The sequence below is a fragment of the Micromys minutus genome (genome assembly GCF_963924665.1).
Source record: "Micromys minutus genome assembly, chromosome: 9".
Taxonomy (NCBI): Eukaryota; Metazoa; Chordata; class Mammalia; order Rodentia; family Muridae; genus Micromys; species Micromys minutus.
The window spans coordinates 16,175,537-16,200,556 of record NC_137978.1 but is presented as its reverse complement, the minus strand read 5'-3'; the positions used below and the strand labels follow the sequence as shown (position 1 = coordinate 16,200,556).

Genomic DNA, 25,020 nt, shown 5'->3' with positions numbered 1-25,020 from the left:
TTAGTAAAACAAAACAAATAAAAACACCAAAAACACCTCGAGAGCTAGTTAAAGCAGGTAGAAGCAGACTGAGTGAGAGACGGGTTAGCAGTGGACCGTGCAATCTATCTGATTTCCAGGATGACCTGGAGAAATGTGACTAGGTTTGAGGTAGCTGTTAATTTTACTTTAAAGATATCATAGTAAAATGTGGGTGAGGACTTAGCATGGACCTGAAAAAAACAATTGTTTAAAAAGTTGGATCGTGGGGGGTTGTTTGTTCATTTTTTTAGAGTTTAGGGAGACCTGATGTAGTCTGATTCAAAACGTGCAGTGTACACTCATGAAAAAGCTAACAAGTAAAATGAACCAGTCTAGTACAGTTTGGGGACTAGTGTGGGTCCGGGAAATGGCGCACTGAGCCCTGTCTTCTGTGTATGTCAGATTGACTTTGGCCATTCCCTGATAGCCTTGAGGTCCGGCCTTAACTCGATCTGCACTTCACCGTCTCGATGGGGACACTTTCATTCCTGGTTAGGAGCGTGCTGTGATCAGCCCAGAAGGAGGAGAGTCCACTTCAAACCTGAAGGTGCTCTATGGCAGTTACATTCACTTATCCACAGCTATGGCCTTGTGCCTTGGACTTTTCACCCTCAGGGGCAGAGACAGTGTTGGGGCGGATGTAAAAACCTCACCCACTTTCTCTTTCTAGGACATCCCTAAGGCCTCAGACCTTTTATGATGGAAGTCACTGTAGTGCCAGAGGAGTGTGCCATATCCCAATGGCTGAACCGTTTTGCCCCAAAACAAGAGAGGTTAGTAGTTCCCCTAATATCGTACTCAGGTATATCAGAATCGAACGCCATCTGCAGGTAAATCGGTTGGCTGAGCAGGTATTCCTCTTCGTCCTTCAGCTTTGGTTTTGAAATGGTGAGCCGTTTCCCATTGCTAAGAACACCTCCACTATTAGTTATTTTAAGCAGGATCACTTCACCTGCCGGGCCACCTCTCCAGCCCCAGAACCGTTTCTGATGATGATGTTTCTAAAAACTTTGCAGTCAGGAATCCTAGATAAGTTGATCCCTGGACAGAAGAAATTGGGAAAACTATTCTTATTTTGCCATATGTCTTCGGAGGGGCAGCAAGCTAAGAGATAAAACAATAAAAGACCATTTCCAAAAGGCCACAGAATCCATGTAAAAGGGCAGTCGCTGACCGGACAGCTGCACTCTGGAAAATGGCACTGGGGCAGGCCTTCGATCTGCGTTGACAAGTGGTACCTTAGCTGAGGGAGTGTGATCAGTCAAGACCTCAGTCCAGACCGAAGCTCCGGAATAGCCTCCTAGCTTAAAACGATGAGTGGAATCCAAGTACATAAACCAAAGTCTGCTGTGTTTTCCCTAAAAGCTATGAGCTATGCCTGCAGTAGCCCTGAGTGTGTGAGTCCAGGGGTAGACAGCCTCTTTCAAGGATCTAGGTTCACTAAAAGAGATGATGGGTAATTAGTTTGCTAAAGTAGAGAGAGAAAATCTTGGGCTGTCTGTGTGAGGTGTGCTCTTCCTTTCCCAGGTCCTCATAGAAACAGCCAAGAAGCTTGGACTCCGGTACCATTCGAAGGGCACAATAATCACAATTGAGGGGCCTCGTTTCAGCTCCCGGGCAGAAAGCTTTATATTCCGTACTTGGGGTGCGGATGTTATCAATATGACCACTGTTCCAGAGGTGGTACTTGCTAAGGAGGCTGGAATGTGTTATGCAAGCATTGCCATGGCAACCGATTACGACTGTTGGAAGGAGCACGAAGAAGCAGTAAGTGGGACTCTTCTGATCACATGAGGTGTGGACGTCCGTGATCAGATGTCTTAAAATGTCTTATTGGTTTTCTTTGGATTTGTCTCGGGGGCCTTTGTTCATCGTTTTTAGGTTTTCTCTGGGCTTTGTTATATACTTTCTGTAGTTCCGATTGAAATGTAAGGTCTTCCACAGAGGGCCAGAGCAGGCTTATCTGAGAATCAGCAGTTCAGGCTCTGCATCATAGGCATGAAGCTGCACTCGGAAGCTTTGAGTGAGACCTGGGCCTTCCTTTAAAGAGAAAGGTGTTGCTATTCATTTATTTATTTTTTAATGGAGAAAGAAAACTTAGCAAGAAACCCGAGCCCCTCTCCTGTTCATCATCCTGCGACCACGGTCTCAGTGCCTGTTTCACCAGTCATACATAACACGGTGACACCACGTGTACTGGGCAACCGAAAGGAATTCCGATCCTTTGGTTTTTTTACTAAATGCTTTACTCTCTACACTTGTCGTAGGGTATTGCTGTGTGTTTATTTATAGGAGAATTTTGATGCCAACTGTATCTGGCCTGGCTCCCAGCTTCATGATCTAGAGAAGCCATTTTTAATTAATGGGAAACATTAACTCCTGTCACTTCCTGGCAGCACATTGCTTCCTGCCGGATTTTTTTCCCCAGTCTTTAGCTAGATGCCTCTGCAGAGGGAGCGAGCAGTGGTTGTTACGTCCCATGGGTGCAAGAAAGCAGATGGCTGGCTTCTGTCCGTGGGAAGCCACAAGAAAGACCTGCATAAATGTGGCATCCACTCCAAACAGCCATTTGTGCCACTGCGCACACGGCAAGGCTCTAGAGTGGCCTGCATGAGGAGATACCAAGATGTAATCATTGTGTCCTTAGATCTTAGCTGTCGTCTAATCATGTTAAAGCAGGACAAGGATCTGGGCCTGATGGTCGACTTTCCATAGGAACCAGTTCATTCATACACAACATGAGTACGTATGAGCCCAACCATGTTCTGTAATCCAAGTTATGCCCAGCCATGTTTCACCTGTACCTCCATAATTTCAATCCAGGAACACTGCAGGAGGTAGCTAAGTAATTAGATCATTATTATGTTATAATTAATATGCCCAAGCAAAATTCTAGTGCCTGATTAAATGTCATAAATGACATGCATAAGAGACTTGCATGTGCATACACACACACACACACACACACACACACACACACATACCAATACATACACCAGTTTCTGAAGATCCAGTTTAGCACCCAGTTTATACTGGGTAAGCATTCTGACACTAAGCTATATCCCTCTTGTACAGATGCCAAGTACAGTCGTCACAGACCCAAACGTCAGCCCTTGGGGAGCGGAAGCAGGAGAATCGTGCTTCACATAAAACAGGATGAGGAACAGGAAAGGGGAGGAACCAAGGCCCTTGTGCTGTTGAGTCCCACTCTATAGGTTCCTACAAGCTTCATCTCACACATGTATCAGTCTGTCTTATGTACTGGATGCTGGATCTAGATACAGAAGGAAGAGTAATCATGAGAAAGGTCTCTGACGAGAACAGGAATGAGTCGGTGTTTTTGTTCTGGGGTGGTTTGTCTTGGTTTGTTCATTTCTTTAGGCTCTTGGATATAGTTTGTGGTACAAAAACCAACAGTGCGTTTACTATGAGTCATAAAGATAACACGTTTTTTTTTTTTTTTTCTTAGAAGATGCTTTTAGAATATTTAGCTCCTGTTTAGTTATCCAGTGTAGCAAATTAGACTGGAATTCACTCTTTTATGAACCAGGAAGGGTGGTGGCAGCGGCTGCCACTGCTGGTTGACATCTGTGATATTTTCTTGGGCTTTTCAGAAATAACAGTGGCCTGCTATAAGGCCTTTCCCTAAGATGAAGAACAGTGTTTGGGCTCAGGGGATTAAATTTGGAGTAAACAGACTTACGGCACAGGTTTACTGTAGTCTGTTCAGGCAGCAATGAGAAAATCCCATTAAAAGTAGCTTCCAGACCAAAAAGAAGGCCTTGTTTTTATAGTTCTATGAGTTGAAAAAAAATCTCAGATCAAGACTGACTGGTTGTATGTCTGGTGAGAACCCATCTCAGTCATATCTTAACCAAACCTCACATGATTGGTGTCTTACTTTTAAACAGCTGTGGTGATAAGAGCCATGAGGCGCACAGTTCCGGGGGCAGGGAGTATGAGAGCAGGCATGGTCCTGGGGCAGTGGAGTGACCTTAGTACCTTTCCCAATGGCATACCTCCTACTCCTTCCCAAACATCCAAACAGATTATATCTCCTAATCTTCCCAAACATTCAAACCACAGCAGTGAGGGAGCTTTGTCATACCAGGCCCTGTTCCTAAGAGCCCTGCTATCATGAGTAATTAATCAACTCCTGATATCCCAGCTTCCTGACTCCCTCAGAGGGAGCGAAATGTCTTTAGATGAGTTTGGAAGGGAGACAAATACACCAGAGTAAGACAGGGACTCGGGTAAGCGTTCTGTGAAAAGTAGATTATGCTAGTAAAATTCTGTGCTCTTCTTTCTCCAGGTGTCAGTGGATGGAGTTTTAAAGACCATGAAAGAAAATGCCAATAAAGCCAAAAGTTTACTCCTCACTACTATACCTCAAATAGGGTCAATGGAATGGTCAGAAACACTCCATAACCTAAAGGTAAGTGTCCTTCTGTCTGGGAGCAGACGGCTTTGTTGGGTCCATCCCCTCAGGCCGGTGTGTGTGTGTGTGTGTGTGTGTGTCTGTGTGTCTGTGTGTGTGTGTGTGTGTGTGTGTGTGTGTGTGTGTGTGTGTGTGTGTGTGTTTTCCTGGATCCTATGACAGTCGCTAAGAGAGGATGGCACAGGCTGATAGAAGCTACCCTTACCTGAATTAGTCCCTCCCATAGGAATGAGCCACAAGTTTAGCTTAGTGAAACTATTGTGAAGTAGTAAATGATTAATACTATTTCTGTCTTGCATGGAATGGCACAGCACGGCCAATGCAGAGCCACCCTGGAGTTGTGGCGTAACACCTGTGAGACGATGTCAAAGGCTGCAGCACACCACTGTGACCACGGGTCTTAGCCTGTAGCACTGGGAAAGCCAAGAATGTTGTAATTTAATGTCTTCCCTGAGGAGACACCCTCACTGGTTTCAGCACCAGATACCTAGAAGATAAATGTTTACTTAAAGAGAGCATATTTTTTCTCCCATGAAGGGTTCTGTCGCAGCTGAAGTGCAAAAGGTCCTTGTGATTATTCTAATTCTGGGGTGTATGGGAGGGAAGAACAAAAGATTACAATTTACCAATTACAAAACAGTGGCTTAAACAAAACAGTCCAAACAGATGTCCTCAGGCCCCTCAGAAGTTCGTTTGCATGACTCACTGGCCTTTTCAAGTCAGTTTTGGACTCAAAAGATGTGGCCCAGTTGCAAAGTTTTGGTCTTCCCAATAGCTTTATGCTCACCACAGTTTCACGGAGTTCCTTAAAAGACACGTTGAGATGTACATAAATCAGCGATCCTTTTGAAGCTGGTGTTGTATGGTCATGTAAATACTTTAATGTGGATTGTTTAGTGTAGCATTCATCAGATTTCGAATGAAATAGAGAATAAAGTTCGAGGAATTGTCTTCTGGACAAATTTGCCATGCCCTCAGCTCTGGAGTCCTAAGGAACACGGGACTAATAATTTTTACCCTGAATCATCTAGTATACTCCAAAATGTATATAATGAAATGTGTATCATTCATTCACTCACTGATTCATTCCACAACACCAGTCAGCCCACTGAGTCAAGCTCCAGGTTGGAACAGTACTTAGCTGCAGGGTGTGGCAGCACATGCCTTTAATGCTAGATCTCTGTGAGTTTGGCATCAGCCTGGTCTACAGAGTGAACTTCAGGTCAGCTGAGGTGACATGGTGAGATCTTGTCTCCAAAGACCCCCTGTGATGATGACAATTCCATCATGTTGCTGATTGAGGCATATTAACTTCAGTGACTTTACAGTGACACAGATAAAGGGACAGAGGCTGCATGGATGATAAGCCAGGAGACAGTGGGGGGACAGTCCCCTGAGATGAGCAACAGTAACCACAGTTGTCACGGACGGGAGGGACAAACAAGAAATCAAAGTTGTTCCTAACAGCCCATGTTTAGTTTTCCTTACCTACAGTTTTAATTGGGGAGGGGGATGTAGGCGTACACACGCCATGGTGAATGTGTAAAGGTTAGAAGGCAGTTTGTAGGATTTGCTTCTCTTTCGTCCTATGGGTCCCCATGATTGAGCCCTGGCGTCAGGCTTTGTAGCAAGCACCTTTACCTCATGAGCCACTTCGCCTGCCCAAATTAGTGTTTGTTACATTTTGACAATGTGGGAATTGTCTGAAGACTTTTGATAAACATGAGTCCCATGGGTCCTTCCTATAATCCACAGCTTCTCAAGGGGAAGGACTCATGAGACTTGTCTCTGTGTTTTATCTTCTGTTGTTGATGCCCCCGTCATCTCTGCTTACTTTCTTCCTTTCAGAACATGGCCCAGTTTTCTGTCTTACCGCCAAGACATTAGGACAGCATCATGGCTGACACAGGAAGACTCTCTACTTTCAGTCTTTGGGGGATTTTGCTTAAAAACAAAAATGGGAAAGGTGCACAGCCTTCATGCCTTTGCTTGGAAAGAGAGATACTGTTAGAGACTCAACCAAGAACCCGACTCCTCCAGGACCCAGAAGGAAAGCAGACAGCCTGCGGACTGTAAGGGAACAAAGCCCGAGAGCACATCTATCTCGTCTCCCTATTGAACTGACAGCAGGGAGGACTGCTGAGAACATCTTCCCCACACTGCTGAGGAACTAATACGAGACAGGACTGTATGATTGTAAAATGGCGCCTAGCTATTCTAGGAGTCTTGAAGTTTGGGAGATTCATTCAAAGAATCCTGTAAAGAAGAATATTACCCGTGAAGGTAAAATGATCAAAACTATCTGAATATCAAAAAAGCTAGGCTTGCCGTGTTCCCATTACATTTAGGCTATGGTCACGTTTTCTCACAAAGAAATGATTGACCTCTCTCTACTTTTTTTTTTTTTTTTTTTTTTTTTTAAGTTAAGTATAATCAGGCAGTAAAGTTGCAAAAATGAAAGCAGAGAACTTTGAAATTCTTTGGGTGGCGAAACAAAGATGATTGTATTGTAAATGGGCTCTGCATGTGATTCGAGATATATAAACCAAGTAGAGAAATGAAAAAAGGGGGTGTGAGCAGCTTATATCTTTGCTTAAGAAAGATTCTGAGTCACCACACAGCTGTGATGATGGGAACCAAAATGGCCAAGGCCAGTGTTTAATGCTAAAATGTAAGTTTAATGCTAAAATGTAAGTAAGCTAGTGTGACTCATTACAGTGTCTTGGGTGTTTTTTAAATTACTGTTTGTTTCTGCTCCTTTCATAAGAGTTAACACAATCAGTTGGTAGTGTTTTGTTTTTTTTTAAAAAAAAAAAAAAAGAAAGAAAGAAAGCAGAAGCCTAACTTTGCTTTCAAATTCCTCCTGTTAAAGAGTCTGTAAGGAGAATGTGCTTATATTGACTTCAATATACTAAGCCGATGACTGTAAGCAATACATGAACTGTTTGCCCAGCACTGGTGGTGAGGCCCTGGATAAGTACACTTGTAACTCCAGCCCGTGTTCCAGTGCTTCCCGCTCTGACTGTCAGCAATCCATGGAGACTCAGTCCTGAGCAGGGCTGTTGGTTGGTTTTACTCACTGCAGTATAAACTGTTCTTTCCTTTTTGCCCTTAGTAGTCATCATGGAACGGGCATCTGTCTTGTTGCCTTTAGAAATTGCTGCTCTCTTCGACATGGAGCATAGTTTTCTTCGGTGGCCTTCTATCGTCGTGTGTGGGCTTCTTTCCTTTTCCCTTAATCCTTCATTGTGATGAAATGTGCATATAATAACTGACTGGTACCACGTGATGCTGTCCGCTCCATCCGTTTTCCTGCGGGTGTCGTAATTCCACTCTGTCCTGATGATGGAATCCCATCATGCATTCCTTCCACACCCTTTATCCATTCATTTGTTGATGTTCTATAATGCCACTGTTCTGAGCAGTGGTTCAATAAACACGGGTACTTCTCCTTTTGTTGTTGTTGGGTTGTTTGTTTGTTCATTTTTTCAGAGCGGAGGACCAAACCAAGGGCCTTGCGCTTGCTAGGCAAGCGCTCTACCACTGAACTAAATCCCCAGCCCCTTGCAGACTTCTCAAATGACCAGATTATACTTCTGTGTTTGTGTTGGGTTGTATAGAAACTTCACGTTGAGAACTGCTATCTAAGCCATTTGTCTGGTTGTTTTTTAAACAGATTCCAGACCTCAGACCTAGTCAAGGCCATCGATTGGTTCATTGTACATTTTTTGCAACTTTATTGGTTCTAATTGGTTGAATTTTACATCATACAGACCAATCCACTCATCTTCCACCTTCTAGCTTTGCAACCTCTCCTACCATCAGGAAAGAAAATCTCGTGGAAGATGTTGTGTCTCATGCTGTGTCCCACGGTATACTCTTTTGTCCACATTTCTTAGCTTGCAAATGTTCATTGCATTGATTTCTTGGTCTGCTCCAAGGCCTTGTGCTGCTGCTACGCTACCAATACTAGAACTTCGCTGGGACTTGTTATATATCCTGTTTTGTCCTGTGCAGTGGAGATCCTATAGTTTTGGATCTCTAGGACCAACCCCGTCCCACACTCTAGCAGTCATCTATTGGGTACATGTTGGGTGTACCAATTCAGAGCCATGGATCTGGGCCTGAGGTATCTGAGCTGGTCAGCCCATCAGCCCTCCTGGACCCACACTACCCGTACTAGGTCTCCTCCCCTGTGCCAGTTGGTCCATCCAATGCTGCAGCAAAAGGCTGGTCCTCTCAGGCTAGCTCCCTAGCTGAGTCATCTTGGGCTTTCTTTGCCTAGGCATCCTTGTGAATCACCAGTTTGGTCATCTCCAGCCTGGGGCCCATGGTCCCAACTGAACTCTTCTAGTCTCCAGTTTGTTCCCTACCCTGGTAGCCTATCAAAGCCTGCACAGTACCAGACTAGTGGCCGTCTCAGGCTAGCTCCCGGTCCAGGGGACCTTGTGGCACTAGATTGGTAGTGGACTCGGGCTTGCTCTTTTTCAAGATGTGTTAGGTTACTCATCATTAAGATGCACATAGGTCAGAACACTGAACATAGACATAGCTTCTCCCTGCCACCTTCTGACTTACACGTGCACAACAGCCATACCAGCTACGCCTCTAGGTGCAAGTCCATTGTACAATTTAACTATTTTTTGTTCTTTCTTAGGTCATATCAGCAATGCTTCATTTCTCCCTTTTAACGTGTGTGTGTGTGGTGCTGTGTATCGAACCCAAAGCCTTGCGTATGCCAGGCTGACACTGTACCATGGGGCTATACTTTTTGGCCTCCATTAAAAATCTCTGTTGTCTAATTTTTTTCAACTTGCTTTGCAATAAAGTCCTTTCTTAGTTTCCTTTTGTTTCTTTGTTTTTGTTTTTGCCTTTGTGTGCATAGAATACCTTTGTTGCTGTGATATAATACCTTGACAAAAGCAACTTAAGGAAGCATGGGTTTATTTTGCTTCACGTTCAGAATGCAGTCACATGACAGCTACAGTGAAGAAGTGTAAAAAGGTGAATGCCTGTGCTCAGCTCACATTAACATTTATATACAGTCCAGGATCCCAGCCTAGGGAATGGTGCCACCCATATTGGGTCTACTCAAGTTGGGTCTTTCCACTTTAGAAAACTTAACATAATCCTTAACAGGCATTCCCAAACTTCATCTCCTGGGTGACTAGATCTCATCTAGAGTTGACATTAAGCATAACATTCTCCATTCTCTTGCTGGGTTCAATTCAGATTTCGGCACCTCCGGTACCACCTTTCCCTTGATCTAATCTCCTCACCATCTGACAGCCCATCCTCTGTACTTTCCAAGTACTTTATTCTATTCTCACTGTTATAATTGCCTATTTCATTATTCATTGGTGTATGAATGTATTTAGTAACCCCAGATTCTTTACACAGTAACTAACAGGGAAGAACTGTTTGTACTTCTAAACTAAGTCTGCAAGTCTATAAAATTTCAGCCCTATTCATATTTCGGCCATCTTTCCACTTTCAGCTGAAATCACTGGTTCCATAGAACCTTGTTAGGTGAGCCCAAAGTAAATAGTGAGTTCTGAGTATTTTCAGGCTACCTAGAGTCTTACCTAAGGACCATTTGTTATAATGCACAACAGAAAGCTCTTTGTCACTCAACTAGATACAAAAAAAAAAAAAAAGAAAAAAGAAAAAATGGAAAATCTAAAAAAGAAAATGGCTTTTGTTAGTTATTCAATAAAAGTCCAGTGAGTTATTTAATGTATTACCTGATTTTAGTTATATGCCTAATAATATTTTTCCTATAATAAATCTTCCTCTTCAAACTATTGTGTTTAAAACTTCGTAATTCTGTAATTATATTTTAAAATCATCATTTTCTTTAAAAAAGAAAAAACCTTGCTGGAGGCCATATTTGCCTTGGGTCTTCATAGTTGCTTACTAGAATAAAATTAGTGTGCACGTACATATTCATATATATATATATATATATATATATATATATATATATAATCAGAAAACAACTATATAACTCAGCTATCTCCTGCCATGTGGATTCTGGGCATCACACTGAGGTGAACAGACATGAGATCGGGAGCCATTCTTGTCTCACTGACCCTTTCTATGTGTCTAATACTTCATTATATGACTGTCTATCCCTTTGGTATAGGGAGTCTCCACCTTCAAACACCCGCTGAATATAACTCATAAAATTCACAAGCCTTATCCTTGTCTTTTTGTTTTTGTTTTTGTTGTTGTCTTCTCATGAGACAGATCTTGGGTTCATTATTTAAGAAATGCTCTTGGGTTTTTTGTTTGTTTTTGTTTTTCGGTTTGGTTTGGTTTGGTTTTTTTTTGTTGTTGTTAATTTGGGGAGTGTTTTGTTTGGTACCTTTGTACAACAGGCTAAAGAAAAGGGCAAACTACTACACAGTAGGTATCAAAAGCTGTCCTGTGCAGTATACAGGAGCACTCAGCTTTGTTCCAGTCACTGCACATTTGAAGATAAGGAATGAGTAGGAACTGTTACTGTAGATCAGAGCTGCTCAGCACTGTAAGTCTGCTGGCCAGAGTGATAACAACTTTGGAGGCAGTGCAGGGTGGGCCTGCGTCTCAGTAACAGTTCATGACAAAAGATGATGGTAGATATTGCAGTAGGTCCTTCACCTAGAGTCCATCCGTAGACTTTCGGTGGAGAGGCACAGAGCCCCCCCATAGACCTCTCAGGAATTCATGATTGACTGTTGGTGGGGAGTCTTAGGCAGGTTTATTGCAGACCACCATAGCTGCCGTACCATGACTGCCTGGAGGAGAACACAGCATTTCACAGACGCTTCCTGTCTTCCAGCTCTTACATGTTTCTGCCCCCTCTTCTCCAAAGATCCCTGAGCCTTAGAGATAGTGGTGTGTGGTATAAATGTCCGGTTAAGGACAAAGCACTGAACTATCCATTATTTTCAGCTCCTTGAGCCATAGCTCATGGTCACACAGATGGCCCTGGGTAAACTCAGTGGCTCCCAAAGCACAAAAGAGAAACGGTAAGAGGCAAATTGGAGAGGGACGAGAGCGAGATTGGAGAGCTTGGTGGGGAGGGATTACAGTAACCAGCATATATGTGTATGAAATTACCAACAAATTTTTTAAAAAGTTATCAAACTTTCTTAAAGACAGTGGTGCCCTAGTATGGCAGAAACCTAAAATTAACATGTTCCTGTAAAAGAAGTTTATTCCTTAATCAAGTGTGTTGGCAGCTTAGTGTTGCTAGAGCTCTACTATTATGTTCTTCAATATGTATCTTGTCAACTTAGCCAAACTAAAGGGTAAAGAATAATAAGAATATACTTGTATTCATAAAGAACACACTGAGACGTCTAGTTCTTAGATTTCAAGTTTAGCCCACGCCCCTCCCCCCAAAAAAACCATAAAATTATTTAATTATCTTGACAGCTACTTACTGCTTTCTGCTATTTGCAGTATTATAGTTTGGAGAAACCAGGTTCTGTGAAGTAAAGGCCATTTACATCACTTACAATGGTGTGACATATGCCTTGATCTTAAGAACAACTGTTACATTTAGAATATAAGTCCTTCCAAAATTCACATATAGAAAGTTAATTACTCATGCAGTATTACTAAGTGAGGAGTTAGTAGGTCACAAAAGTTCTTAGATACCCCAAAGGTCCTTACGTGTTCCTCCAACCATGTTAAAATACAGCAATAATAATGATAATAACAACAATAACAGTAAGAATAATAATAGAACACGGGCGAGCCTTCTGATTCCCATCTGTGCCATGAGCAAATCCCCTTCACTCAATCCAATACCATATAACCCACATCTCAGTTGCAGTTCAACTCCCCAGGTATTCTGACAAATCCAGGATCACAGGCTCACAGGAAGGACAGGGTCTAGACAGAGACAGGGAGGTCAGATAACACCAGAGATAACCAGACGTTGAGAGACAAACATAAGGACATAAGCAACATAAAAAGACAGTTTGACTTGGCAACATCAGAACTCAGTTTAACCAGAACCACAGCAAGTCCTGGTTACCCCAACACACCTATAAAGCAAGATTCAGATCTCATTTCATGAAGATGATAGAGGACATTAAAAAAAAGCATAAATAACTTTCTTAAAGAAATACAGGAGGAGCTAGAGAGATAAAGGACTCAGCTGTTAAGAGCATTGGCTGCTCTTCCAGAGGTGCAGAGTTCAATTCCCAGCAACCACATGGTGGCTCACAACCATCTGTAATTGGATCCAATGTCCTTTTCTGGTGTGTCTGAAGACAGATACAGCTTACTCATATACATTAAGTAAATAATTTAAAAATATGGGCGAACACAGTCAAACAGGTGAAGAACTGAACAAAACTATCCAGGATCTAAAAATGGAAATAAAATCATTAAGAAAAACTCAAAGGGAGACAGCCCTGGAGATGGAAAACAGAAAAGAGCAAGAGTCACAGATGCAAGCATCACCAACAGAATACAAGAGAAGAGAGAATCTCAGCAGGAGAAGATAGAAGACATTGACACGTCAAGAAAAATGCAAAAGCAAAAAGCTTCTATCTCAAAACAGTCAAGAAATCCAGGACACAATGAAAAAACTGAACCTGAGAATAATAGGTATAAAGAGTGTGAAGTGGGGGTCTCCGTCGATCAAAGCATCTGAGAAGCTTTAGAAAAACTGCTGGGATGATGGATGCAGGTGCTGCTGCAGCTGCTGCCATCCCTAAGATTCCATAAGACATTCTTAAAAAGGAATCTCCTCAGGTTAAGTCAGTAACCCAGAAAGTAACCCACTCCTACCCTCCACTAAAGAATATTGGAGAAGATAATAATTTCATTATAAAGCAGCATAAAATTCAGCCAATTTAAAACTAACAGCAGGAAAAGTAGGATCCTTAAAATGTACTGTTCACTCTACCATTTGTTTCCCTATAAAAGTCACATCCGAGTTGAAGATTTGTCAACCAGTTGACTGTTGAGAACTTCATGATTGGACAATAAAAAGTTATAGATGTTAACAGACAGTGCCTGAAACCTATAGCACAGCTTCCCTGCTTCCTGTGACCCGCCCACTGATGGACATAGCAATGTGTTTGCTAAATGCCTTGACATAAGACTTTTGTAAACGACCCTGAGATTCCACTTCACACCAACCAGAATGCCTAAGATCAAAAACTCGGGTGACTCAGTGAGAGAAGACACACCTAATCCTCAAGAGACTTGAGGCCCCAAGGAGTGGGGAAGTCTGGTGGTGTGGGGGTGGGAGTGTGGGAGTAGGAACATCCTCTTGTTGACATAGGGTGGGGGGAGCTATGGGATGTGGAACAGCCTCCCCTAGAGAGTCATATCCAAGAATGAGAGAGAAACTAGAAGGATAGATAATTAAATTTTTAATAAAGTAGCATTAGAGAGATACACACTGGAGAGTCAAAGTGGGCACAGTAGAAAAGCACCAAGAACTGATGTGTTGTCCGTTGGGCCTTTTATTGAGGTGGACATGACAACTGCATTTGGTCCAGGATTGTGTGAGCGTCACACTAAAAATTACCTCCTTTGGACAACTGAGGAAGACATCAAGTGCATTCTAGTAGTGAAGGCTTCAGCTTTGCAGCCAGATACAGGCCTTTCTGTGTGGTTCTAAACTCAGGACTGATGCTTGAGATTAGAGGGAGAGCTGGCCAGGATGTGGGAAGATGGTTCAGCAGTTAAAGTCTACAGATGAGGATGAGAGTTGAGATTCCCAGATATATTATAACCCATATATTATAATGCAAGGCAGACATGATAAATGTAAGTTCAGCCTAGGAAGGAAGGAAGGAAAGGGTCCCCAGAGAAAGGTGGCTAGTAAAACTAGCCATGTCAATAAGGTCTGTGTTTTATTGAAAGATTTTGACTTAAGTAATCAGGCAGATGTACCACTGCGGATGATTCTGTACTTCATGTTTGGCCTTCCCATACACACACTTCCAGACACATGCAAAACCACATTTATACACACACACAAAAAAAAAGAAAGAAATATGATCACTAACTACATTTTTAACAGAGGGTTAGCTTTCAGATATTAGGACTTTGAACATGGAAGGGATAGCTAATTATATTTGCTGTCGTTAACTTACCCTTTTGCTTTATGGGTGAGTTAAAGTTCTTGCTCTTGGTCCACCTGTAGCATAAGATGCACAGACTCCGTGCTGCCCTGGTCTGCTTGCTTGCTCGCTTGTTTGCTGTTTGTTCTCTAAGATGTGACTAGCAGTTTGAGGGTTGCTAGTTAAAAGTTTAGCATTCGGAAGTTTTAAGTTGATCCTTCAAGAATCTGCCTCCCATTCCAATTCCCTACTGTTTTACCTACCTCGATATTATGGTTTATGCCTGAAATGTTCCTTACAGGCTAGAGGTTTGCATTCTTGCTCCAGTCTGTGCTGTTGCTTGAAGGCTGTGGAGACTGGCTGTGGAAGTCACCCTTAGAATACCTACTCCTGCTTCTAGTATTCTGTGGCCCATTTCAAACTCACTGCCTCAGATGGAGGTCCTCGCCCTGCCAACACCACCTAGATGGCCTTGATCCATGAACCAAAATGACCCTTTCTTCTCTTAGTTGTTTCTGTTAAGCATTTGGCCACAGCAGTGCAAAAATAGTATGTGCTATCTACAGGAACTATGCTTCAGATTCAAATAAAACAAGTAGGTTTAAAGTGAGGGCATATAAAGATGTGTATACAATTATATAGTATATAAATATCAACTACCAGAAATCTGGAGTGGCTATATTGTCAATGGTGGAGAGCATTAAAAAATATAGCTAAAAGCAATTAGCAACATTTTGTTTTAATTTTCATTTTATGTGCATTACTATTTTGCCTGCATGTATGTATGTGGACCATGTATTTTTCCACAGATGAGGATATAGGATCTCTTGGAAATGGATTTAAGCATGATTATAAAACACCACTAGGCACTAGTCTAACCAAGTCTGGGTTTTCCATAAGATCAGCACATGCTCTCCATGGCTGAAATATCTCCCTAGCCCCTTAGAACATCATATATAATGAAAGTGTCAAACTAAGAGGAATGGATAACAACTATACATATATGTGTATCCAATAGGAAAACATAAAAATGCCTCATAAAAACTGACAGAAATGATAGAAGGAAAAAGTAAAGCATAAAAGTTGGAAACTTCATTATCCCAATTTTAATAATAAATACAATGTACAATTAGCCAGAATGTAAGTAATGAAGTAAAAGAATTTAAAAATTATAAACCCATAATATATATTTAATTAATAGAGCATTATGTGTAATAAGATCCGCATGCACCTTCTCAAATACACAAAGACCAGAGGCTACAAAACAAAGCTTAATAAATTTAAATTATGAGGGAAAGAGCTAAGACATTAAAGGTGTAGAATCGGTAAGAACTAGAACTCACTAACAAAAGGTAAATCTTTTAACACAAATTTGTACAATTTAGCATTTTTACAATTTGTACAATTACTCTCTTAAATAACCATTAGGTCAAAGGAGAAATCAAATGAGAGGTGTGTGGTTTGAATGAGAACCTACATGTATTTGGACATTGGTCCCCATTTGGTGGTGCCATTTAGTGAGATGGTGAAAAGCTCTATACTTTCCTCCAAGATCAAGTAAAAGATAAAGGTAACTGGTCACATCATTTCTGTTCAACACATCAAATACTAATTGCAAGAGCAACTAGGCAAGAGAAAGAAACAAAGCTAAAAGAATTCTCAACTGAGGAATACCAAATGACTGAGAAGCACCTAAAGAAATGCTCAACATCCCTAGTCATCAGGATTATATAGAGTGGCCAAAATGCATGACAAATGTCCTGATAATTACCACATATAACTCACTTCCAAGTTGTTCATATAATCAAGTTCATATAATCAATAAAGTGAATTAAAATTATAAGCTGGGGCTGGATTAATGGCTAAATGGTTAAGAGGACTGACTGCTCTTCCAGAGGTTTTAAGTTTAATTACCAGCAACTACATGGTGGCTCACAACCATCTGTAATGGGATCTGATGCCCTCTTCTGGTGTGTCTAAAGACAGCTACAGTGTACTCATATATATAAAATAAATCTTAAAAAAAAAAAAAAAGATAAGATGAAAAATAATTCACCAAAACACACAAATGTCCTCAGACAGGATTCTGCTAATCTCTCCCCACTACAATGACTGAGCTTACAGAAGGTGCCTGCACCTTGGGTGTTGAGTGTTGCCTGCTTTGTTAGATTTCTATCATACACCATTTTAGAAGGTTAAGTTATTGCAGGGTGAAAGGCCTGCCCCTGGCCTGTCCCAAAACCCAAGACTTGGAAACCCCGAGCCCTGTGACTCAGCATTAATTGCCCAGTAATACTTTCAGCACAAAGTACTTACTTTTCCACTAACTCACTGCGCATGCTCCGAAGACCCTATAAAAGCCTGCCTCTCATCCTAACCCACCGCGGTCTCTCTTCAGTTCAGAGGCTCAATTCCGTGTCCCTCCCCAGTAAATCTCCTGTGTGAGGTTTGTTGCCCAGTGTGACTTTATGATATCCCTTGGCTCCCAATGTTCTTGCACTGGAAAACCCCTTTTAATTATCTTTAGTCGTGCTGCCAAACATCATGGGTAAGGCATGTGTAGGCTTGCTCCAGAATGATGATCCTTGAATGTTATGATTGCTAGTCTGAAACATGTGAGTCAGAGAGAGAATGAATATATCTCAGGTCCAATTTTGCACCAATATCTGAAATATCTTTGATGGTAACCTGAGACATGGAATTTAAAAACTGACCTGGAAGAGTAACTGGATAGGAAGGAGATAAAAAAAAACACTGTGCAGAGCCACCAAGAGGGAAAAAGTTTTTTACATCTGTAAACTCATTGCTTCCCATGACACTCAGGACTCTGTTGTCCACCTTCTGAAAAACACCTCTCCTGCTCTTACCTCATGGACCCCTAAGCATTGTATGTGAATCACTGTCACCATTAGCATAGGATTCAGAGAGTGTGAAGAAACCGTCCTGATTCAGAGTTATCTGATTCCTGAGGTTGCTTAATCGCTCCCTAATTGTATGGCATGTTCTTTCAAGTTGAAAGTTTCAAACTTTCTCTCCAAGTTGAACTGTGTCCTCCAGGAGAGAAGAGGTGGTCCATCAGCCTCCTGTGGTAAGCAGGTTTTAAGCAGAAGGTCAGAAGAACAAAAACTAGGAAGATTCTTGACTCTTGACATTGATACAATTGTTCTTTAGTCTGTCATAGGCTCCGTTTCTGGGTTGAATAGACTCTGTGTGTGTGTGTGTGTGTGTGTGTGTGTGTGTGTGTGTGTGTGTGCGCACACGCGCGAGTGCGAGCGCGCGCGTGCACGAGCATATGCTGCATTACCCCTGGAAATGTCTGTCATGCAGCACTAATGTTCAATAAGAATTTTTAAAATATCAATGTTTTTATTAATTCTTTGAGAATTTCATCCATTGTATTTTTTATTGTTGAGAGTATAATACAATTACAATATTTCTTTCTTCACATTTCTAACCTCCAAACCCTACCACATGCCCTTTCCTCCTCCCTTTCTAACCCATGGCATCTTTTATCATAAATTATTTTTTAAACATTTCTTTATTATATATAAGTACACTGTAGCTGTCTTCAGACACACCAGACATTAGATCTCATTACAGATGGTTGTGAGCCACCATGTAGTTGCTGGGAATTGAACTCAGGACCTCTAGAGGGACAGTCAATGCTCTTAACCACTGAGCCATCTGTCCAGCCCATAAATTGTTATTGCATAAACCAGTGTTTATGTATGCATTCCTAAATACAACCAGCTTAGTCCATGTAATGTTATTTGCATTATGTTTTCAGGGCTGACCATTTGGCTCTAGACAGTCAACTGGTGTCTGGCCAGAGCTATCCAGGAAACCCCCAAAACATACAGCCTATCGCTATTGCCCTTGGTTGCTTCCAACTGCCCCCAGGTAAATGTTAATTCCTTATTGCTGAAAACAGCATGCATATGAGAGGCAGGGAAAACAGCATGCATATGAGAGGCAGGGTCCAGTGACTCCCTGAACTGGAACTCTCTGAGCTGTTTCCTTCTTGAGAATGACACCAGAATGTACCACAACTTTGAAGGAGAAAAGCAACCAATGTTCCTATCTAGACATGATGCCCCTGAGCCACATCAATGATCATCATGACATTATAACTAGATGAGTGAGGTGCTGGCATACATACCTTGTGGTAACTAGATCTCTAATTGAACTTGAGACCTGCTTAACAAGAGGTAGACCATTACTGGGACTAGAAACAGCTAACTACTGTGCTCCAGTCTCATTGGAGAAGAACCTATAAGCAGGAATTTGCTAAAGCAACATAATATCCAACAATGACATGTAAACATGCATTCTTATACCCACAGATAATATAGTCTTTATCAAGGAAACATATAAAGAGAAGTACAGAAAACCAGAACCAACAAAATCCAGAGTTGTGAAGCCCAGACCCAGTGATCACATCTACAAAACACTCACACCTAAGGCTCAGGGAACATTTCAGAAGAGTGAATGGAAAGATAGAAAGAGCCAGAGGATCAGGAAATTTGCTGTGAGACTGTGTCTCCTAATAATGTCAGAAGCTACAACCAGAAAGCCTTACCAACACGAAGACTCGGAACAAGAATGACTCAGCAGATGTGACAATGTGAACAAGGAAAAGCCGTGAGGCTTCAGCTTTACACAGAGGACTACAAGAATAAAGGCAGGATTGGGATAGGTGGCGAACAACTCAAAAGATGGCTTTTCATGTTTGTTATTGTTATTGTTATTATTATTATTATTATTTTCAGATGGTCTTTGGTTCATGGCCCATATGAGAGAACTTCATTAGAATTATATATTTATATACAGAAATGTGTGAGTTATGGGATAATCTTACATGAATAGTTAATAGTGTGCCTCCTTGTGGCTTTTCATTGTGAGTTTAACCTCTTCCCTCCTTCTTTTGTATTTACCCCATTTCCCCACTTCTTAAAGAACCCCTTTCCTATCTCCCCTATAAGTTCACTTGTCTTACAATGTATTTTGATCATATTCATTCTTCTCCTGAGCCTCCCCCACCTCCTTATACACATAACTGTTCTCTGTGTGTCTATATCCCTTTTTGCCATCGTCTCTTTTCTCTCTGCCTCTGTCTCCCCCAACTCCATCTCTCCCCAGCCCAGTTCCTGTTGGCCAATTACTCTTAAGTATGGATCCTGTCCTAGAGTGTGACCAATATACAGGTATCATACCATTACAGAAGACTAGCTTTTTCTATTCCAATAGCAATCAAATGCCAATTGCTCTTCAACTAGAACTGGGACTTAGGGGTGACCACTTGGTATTGAATAATCACTTAGGAGGCTCATCCCTGGGGGGGATAATTCATTTTCTCCCAAACATCATAAAAAGTCTGTGACCATTCACCTAGGAATGGGGGCTCTTATGCGATTCCTCCATCTATAGTGTCAGCTGACATGACCACTATTCAGCCATATTGTAGAGACTATAGGGGTATAATTTCCCTTTAATATATAGAAGAAACTATCCTGCAATAGACATCTTTCCTGGCTCTCTGTGTCTTTACAATCTTCCCATCCCTCTTTCACAATGTCCCCTGAGCCTTGGGAGTAAAGGTAGCACTATAGAAGTGTCAACTGGAAATGGGCATCCCTTGGTCATTTCTTTGCATTTTGACCCAGTTGTGGTTTCCTATAATGGTCTTCATCTGTCACAAAAAGAACCTTCTTTGAGGAGGTGTGAGAGCTACACTTACCTGTAGATATAAGGATAAGTATTTAGGATGTAGTTCAGAAGTTCTTCAGGTTTAGAGGAGAGACGGTAGGATTCTCTTCTAGAAGCCTTGGCCTCACCAGCCATGGATAGTAGTGTAGGTTTACAGTACCTGACATGGATTCCATGGGCTTCTGTCATCCTCTAGTTGATCCTCACATCATGTTGTTCTATGTTCTGTTTGATTCATTCTGATGATTAGACTTTCCCCTGATTTTTCTATTTCTATTTCAAAGTTTTTGGACTATTTATTTATTTATCTATTTATCTATCTATCTATTTATTTATTTATTTATTTATTTATTTATTTATTTTTAATTTCAGCTTGAGCCCTCTTCAGTTTTTCTGTCTCTTTAATGAGTTCTATTTTAAAGTCATGGATTGTCTTTGACATTTCCATCAGTCTCGAGTTTGTGTTTTCTTGGGTATTACTCAAATGTTTATTCTAAGTTTATCAAGAAGTTCTGTCTTCTTTAAATTCTTTGAATTCTTTGATGAAGTTTATAATTGTTCCTTTAGATTATGATCTGAGGAGGTGGGGGCGGGGCTCGCTGCTGGAAGAGGATTCGGATTCCTGGCCCAGGGTGCCTGTTTCCCCATGGGGCCGTGCTTCCCCTGTCCCGCGGAGTCCGCACCACCGTCCCTGAGCCCGGGGGGGGGGGGGCGGGGGGGGGGCAGCGGAACGAAGGCAGGAGGAGGCAGGAGGCGGCATCTCGAGGGATTTTGGATATCCAGTCAGTGGAGGCAAAGAAGAAGAAAGAACAATTAGAAAAGCAGATGGAAACATCGGGGCCACCAGCAGGGGGACTTAGATGGACAGTGTCATGAAGCATATCATACCTAGAGGAGAATCCTGCCACCAACTCCAGCTTCTGCAGTCAATGGATTTCAGCTGATGTCTCCTCTTTACAGAGACTGTATCATTAGTGCCCTTTAGTGCAATCCTAAAACTAAATACACTAAATATACAAAAAATATTGGTAATATTTTTCTTTCCAAACTTACTAAATAACCTAGCTTTTCAATCTATTCCACTTTCCCTACATCTATTTTCTCTTCTGTGGGAAGTAACTTTGCAATTTTTGTAGTTAAAGCAAGGTCCCAAAGCATATATGCATGGTGTGTCCTGGTACTGCATATATCTCCAGTGTTGAGTTTGCTGTAATACCTCTGCTTTGTAAGTAACCTTGCCCCCTAGTCATGTGGTACAGCCTGCAGTTTATCTATGTCTCACTAAATAGGTGGACTTCAGCTTCCAGACTTAGTGCCTTTAAGCTGATCATCAGGGAAAATCCTGAAGATGCATTTGAAGGACTTCAGGCAAAGGAAGTCTTTATTTTTATAACCCACTAAGAAATATTTGTAGGCAAATGTTGACTTCTCTGCTAATTTATTTTCTGTACCTAAGGCATGTCATAATAACTTGAAGTTACATGTCAGGAGGACATCAGCTCAGTGACCTGCTGATGTGTCCTACTAGAAGCCTGAAGGTCTATGTAGTAAAGGGATGAGGCCAACTGAGAATCAGGTTGGAGATAATGATTGATAATATATTTGTTTAAATTTCATAACCATTTTTATTCTTTTGTATTTATTGAACAATAATTGTGAGATCTATACAGACATGATATTGCCAATAAAAGTATGAAAGATAAATATGTTAGTTCTGTACTTGGAAAGTATGAGCATGTCAAAGCATACAAATATCAGGAGGTAACTCGATGTGCTTGCTAGTCAGACCAGAGGTGTGCGTATCTCTGTTCATTAGTCTTGACTTATGACACTGTGACTTGTTTTCTTCTTACTACATAATAAGCCAAGATGCAAGTGTTCAAGGCTGCTGCTGCTGCTATTGATGCCAAGACATTCAGTGCCAACATCCGGTCCTTTAGAATTTATAGGTTCTAGCCAGTCAGGAATCTCAGTGAACTAGGCCAAGTCACAACCATAAAAGGATGAGACAGTTAGTTCGTAGAGACTGAGTTCAAGGGCTAAAGCAAGTTGAGTCACCTGACCTACAGAATGGAGTGATCTATGGATTTTAGGAAGCAGAAAGAGTTCTGAACCTAACACCGATGGGTGGGAAGAACCTGGGACATATCCAGAGAGAGCAATGGGTGCATAACACCAACCATCTCCTGAGTGCTGTTAAGGGTGGAGTAGCAAGAGCTGGTGTTCATCAAAGCAGAGGAACGGATTATGTTCCACTGTGCGATGCATCTTTGTACCTACATATTTTCTCTCTCATTTTCGAGCAAGTTGAGATATTGTTGGGCCTCCAGCTTAGTTTGTTTGGTGGAATTTTTCTTACGAGAAGATGTGTCATGGTTTCACATCAGACACTTCCCTTTGCAGCAGAAAATGACCATCACAGAAAAACCACAACCAATCAAAATGCAGAGTTGTAAAGCACAGTCCCGGTGAATATCATAGCACAGTTCCTGCACTTGAGGCTCAGGGATTGTTGCTGAAGAGTGGATGGAAAGACTGTGAGAGCCAAAGGATCAGAGTTTGCTGTGAGATTGTGTGTCCTAGAAATGTGAGAAGCTACACCCATAAAGTCCTGCCAACATGACAGCCCAAAAGTGAAAAAAAAAAAAAAAACAACAACAACAATGGACATGCTAAAGGGGATGGGAGAAAGGACATGCTAAAGGGATGGGAGAAAGTCCACAAGGCTCAACCCTGCACAAAGAACCATAGGCAATTAAGAAATGCAGAGAAAAAGGAGAAATAATCTTCCCCAGGGAATAGCACATCAATTGGTTATCAATATGAATATCAATAGTCAGCCCTGAAAACACACATTTACTAACATTATACAGATGGAGCAGGTTGTACTTACATATTTAAGAACACACACACATATATGACATATATATATATATATGTATATATATATTCATCCCCTCTTCAGCAATGATTCCGATTCCTGAGCCTTAGGTGCAGAAGTTGTGCTGTACATGTATTCATTATGCTTCCAGCTCTGCATTCTGATTGGTTGTGATTTCCTGTGATGGTCACTATCTATTGCAAAAAGAAGTGTTCTTGATTTGAAGTAAGGATATATTTCTTCATACAACAATTAGTGGGAAAAAAAAACAATTAGTGAATAAAGAGGCTTTGGATTTGAATGGGAATAAGGAGAGGGTATGTTAGAAGGTTTGAAGGAAGGAAAAGAAAAAAAAAAAAGATGTAATTATAGTTCCCAAAAGTAAAAGGGAAATTTAGTGGGAGCACCAGCTGCTCTTTCAAAGAAACCAGGTTCAATTCCCAGAACCCATGCGGTGGATCACAGCCATCTGTGGCTCCAGTTCGATTGAATCTGATGTCTCCTCTCACCTCCTCAAGCATCAAGAAAGCCCACGGTACACATACATGAAGGCAAAGCACTCATATAACATTAATACATCTGATAAAAGTGCTCTTAAGTAGAGAGAATAAAGTTGGATTATAGAAAAAAATTAAAGAGATAATGTTAAGGGTTGTAAAGGGGACCTCCAAGGGGAAACAGGGAGATGACAGAAGGTAGAGGGGGGGGTGTACTCAATGCATTCTGTATCTGTGTAGAGGGATATGGCGGTGAATTAAATTTTATAGCCATAATAATGAAGTAAAACGGAGCAAAGAGAGAAATATGACACATTTCCTTTTTTTTTAAGAGAGAAATGTCTATCTGTGAGTTCAAGGCTAGCCTGCTCTACAAAGTGAGTTCTAGGACAGCCAAGGCTACACAGAAAATCCCTGTTGAAAAACCAAAAAGAGGGAGAAGAAGGAGGAGAGGAGAATAAAAGAAGGAAAGCCGGATGTCAGTTAAAATAATCTATATTCTACCTGGCTGTGAAGGGCAGAGGTCTCTAGAAGAAGACCCTCCTCACTACTGCTTTAAACATCATAGTGGGAATTTCAGGTAATGCGAGAAGGGAAATAAAAAGCATAGTGACTGGGAACAGGGAAAAGCGTGTGTGTTCATAGACAGCATAATTGTCCAATTAGAATATCCAAAACGATAACCCAGAAAATGCTATAATCAAGAGGAATAGTAAAGCTGAAGAATGCAGACTGAGTATGTGGAAGTTAAGATTTTCTACATACTACCAATCAACAAGTAAAAATATGAATAAAAACACACATTTGTATGAGTACCCTTCGAAAGTGAAGCAATATGTAATAAAATATAACAAGCACATTTAATAAAATACATGGAAAAATCAAAATTGCCTTTAAAAGTGTAAAATCGGGTACCACTGAGATAGCTCAGGAGATAAAAACACTTGCCTCACAAGACTGTCAACCTGATTCTGACCTTGGGAACACGGATTTTTTTAAGCTGATATAGTGGCACACATCTGTACTCTAACATGTTATTCCTATAGAAAGAGTGGAAGCAGAGACAAGAGAATCACATGGAAGCTCAAGGGACAGATAACCTGGAGAACATGGTACAGTAAGAATGACAAGATGAAGGGAGGGAACCTGCACTCACATACATCACACACACACACACACACACACACACACACACACACACACACACATGAGAGAGAGAGAGAGAGAGAGAGAGAGAGAGAGAGAGAGAGAGAGAACTTTAAAAATATATCAAAGAGGAGACACAAACTGAAGGATATTCCATGTTCATTTCATGATTGAGAAGACTCAGTATGGTCAAAACACCAGGTTTTTTTTTTTCTCAACTTGATTATAGATACAGTATAGTGGCAAAGAAAATCC

General features: G+C 41.3%; 1 protein-coding gene and 1 pseudogene across 2 annotated transcripts in view; both read left to right on the top strand.

Annotated features, from left to right (window-relative positions):
• The window catches only part of MTAP (methylthioadenosine phosphorylase), a 32,280-nt gene extending 24,365 nt beyond the window's left edge, over positions 1-7,915 (top strand). The window contains exons 5-8 of the mRNA XM_080920947.1: positions 692-794; positions 1,549-1,788; positions 4,334-4,456; positions 6,308-7,915. Of these exons, the coding sequence (XP_080777073.1) occupies positions 692-794; positions 1,549-1,788; positions 4,334-4,456; positions 6,308-6,346 (505 nt within the window). The 3' untranslated portion in view covers positions 6,347-7,915. The remainder of the gene's footprint in view (positions 1-691; positions 795-1,548; positions 1,789-4,333; positions 4,457-6,307) is intronic.
• Positions 7,916-20,887: 12,972 nt separating this feature from the next.
• LOC308423955 (small VCP/p97-interacting protein-like) lies at positions 20,888-21,117 on the top strand (annotated as a pseudogene). Its single transcript has one exon. The product of its transcript is annotated as a small VCP/p97-interacting protein-like (transcript).
• Positions 21,118-25,020: the final 3,903 nt, after the last annotated feature.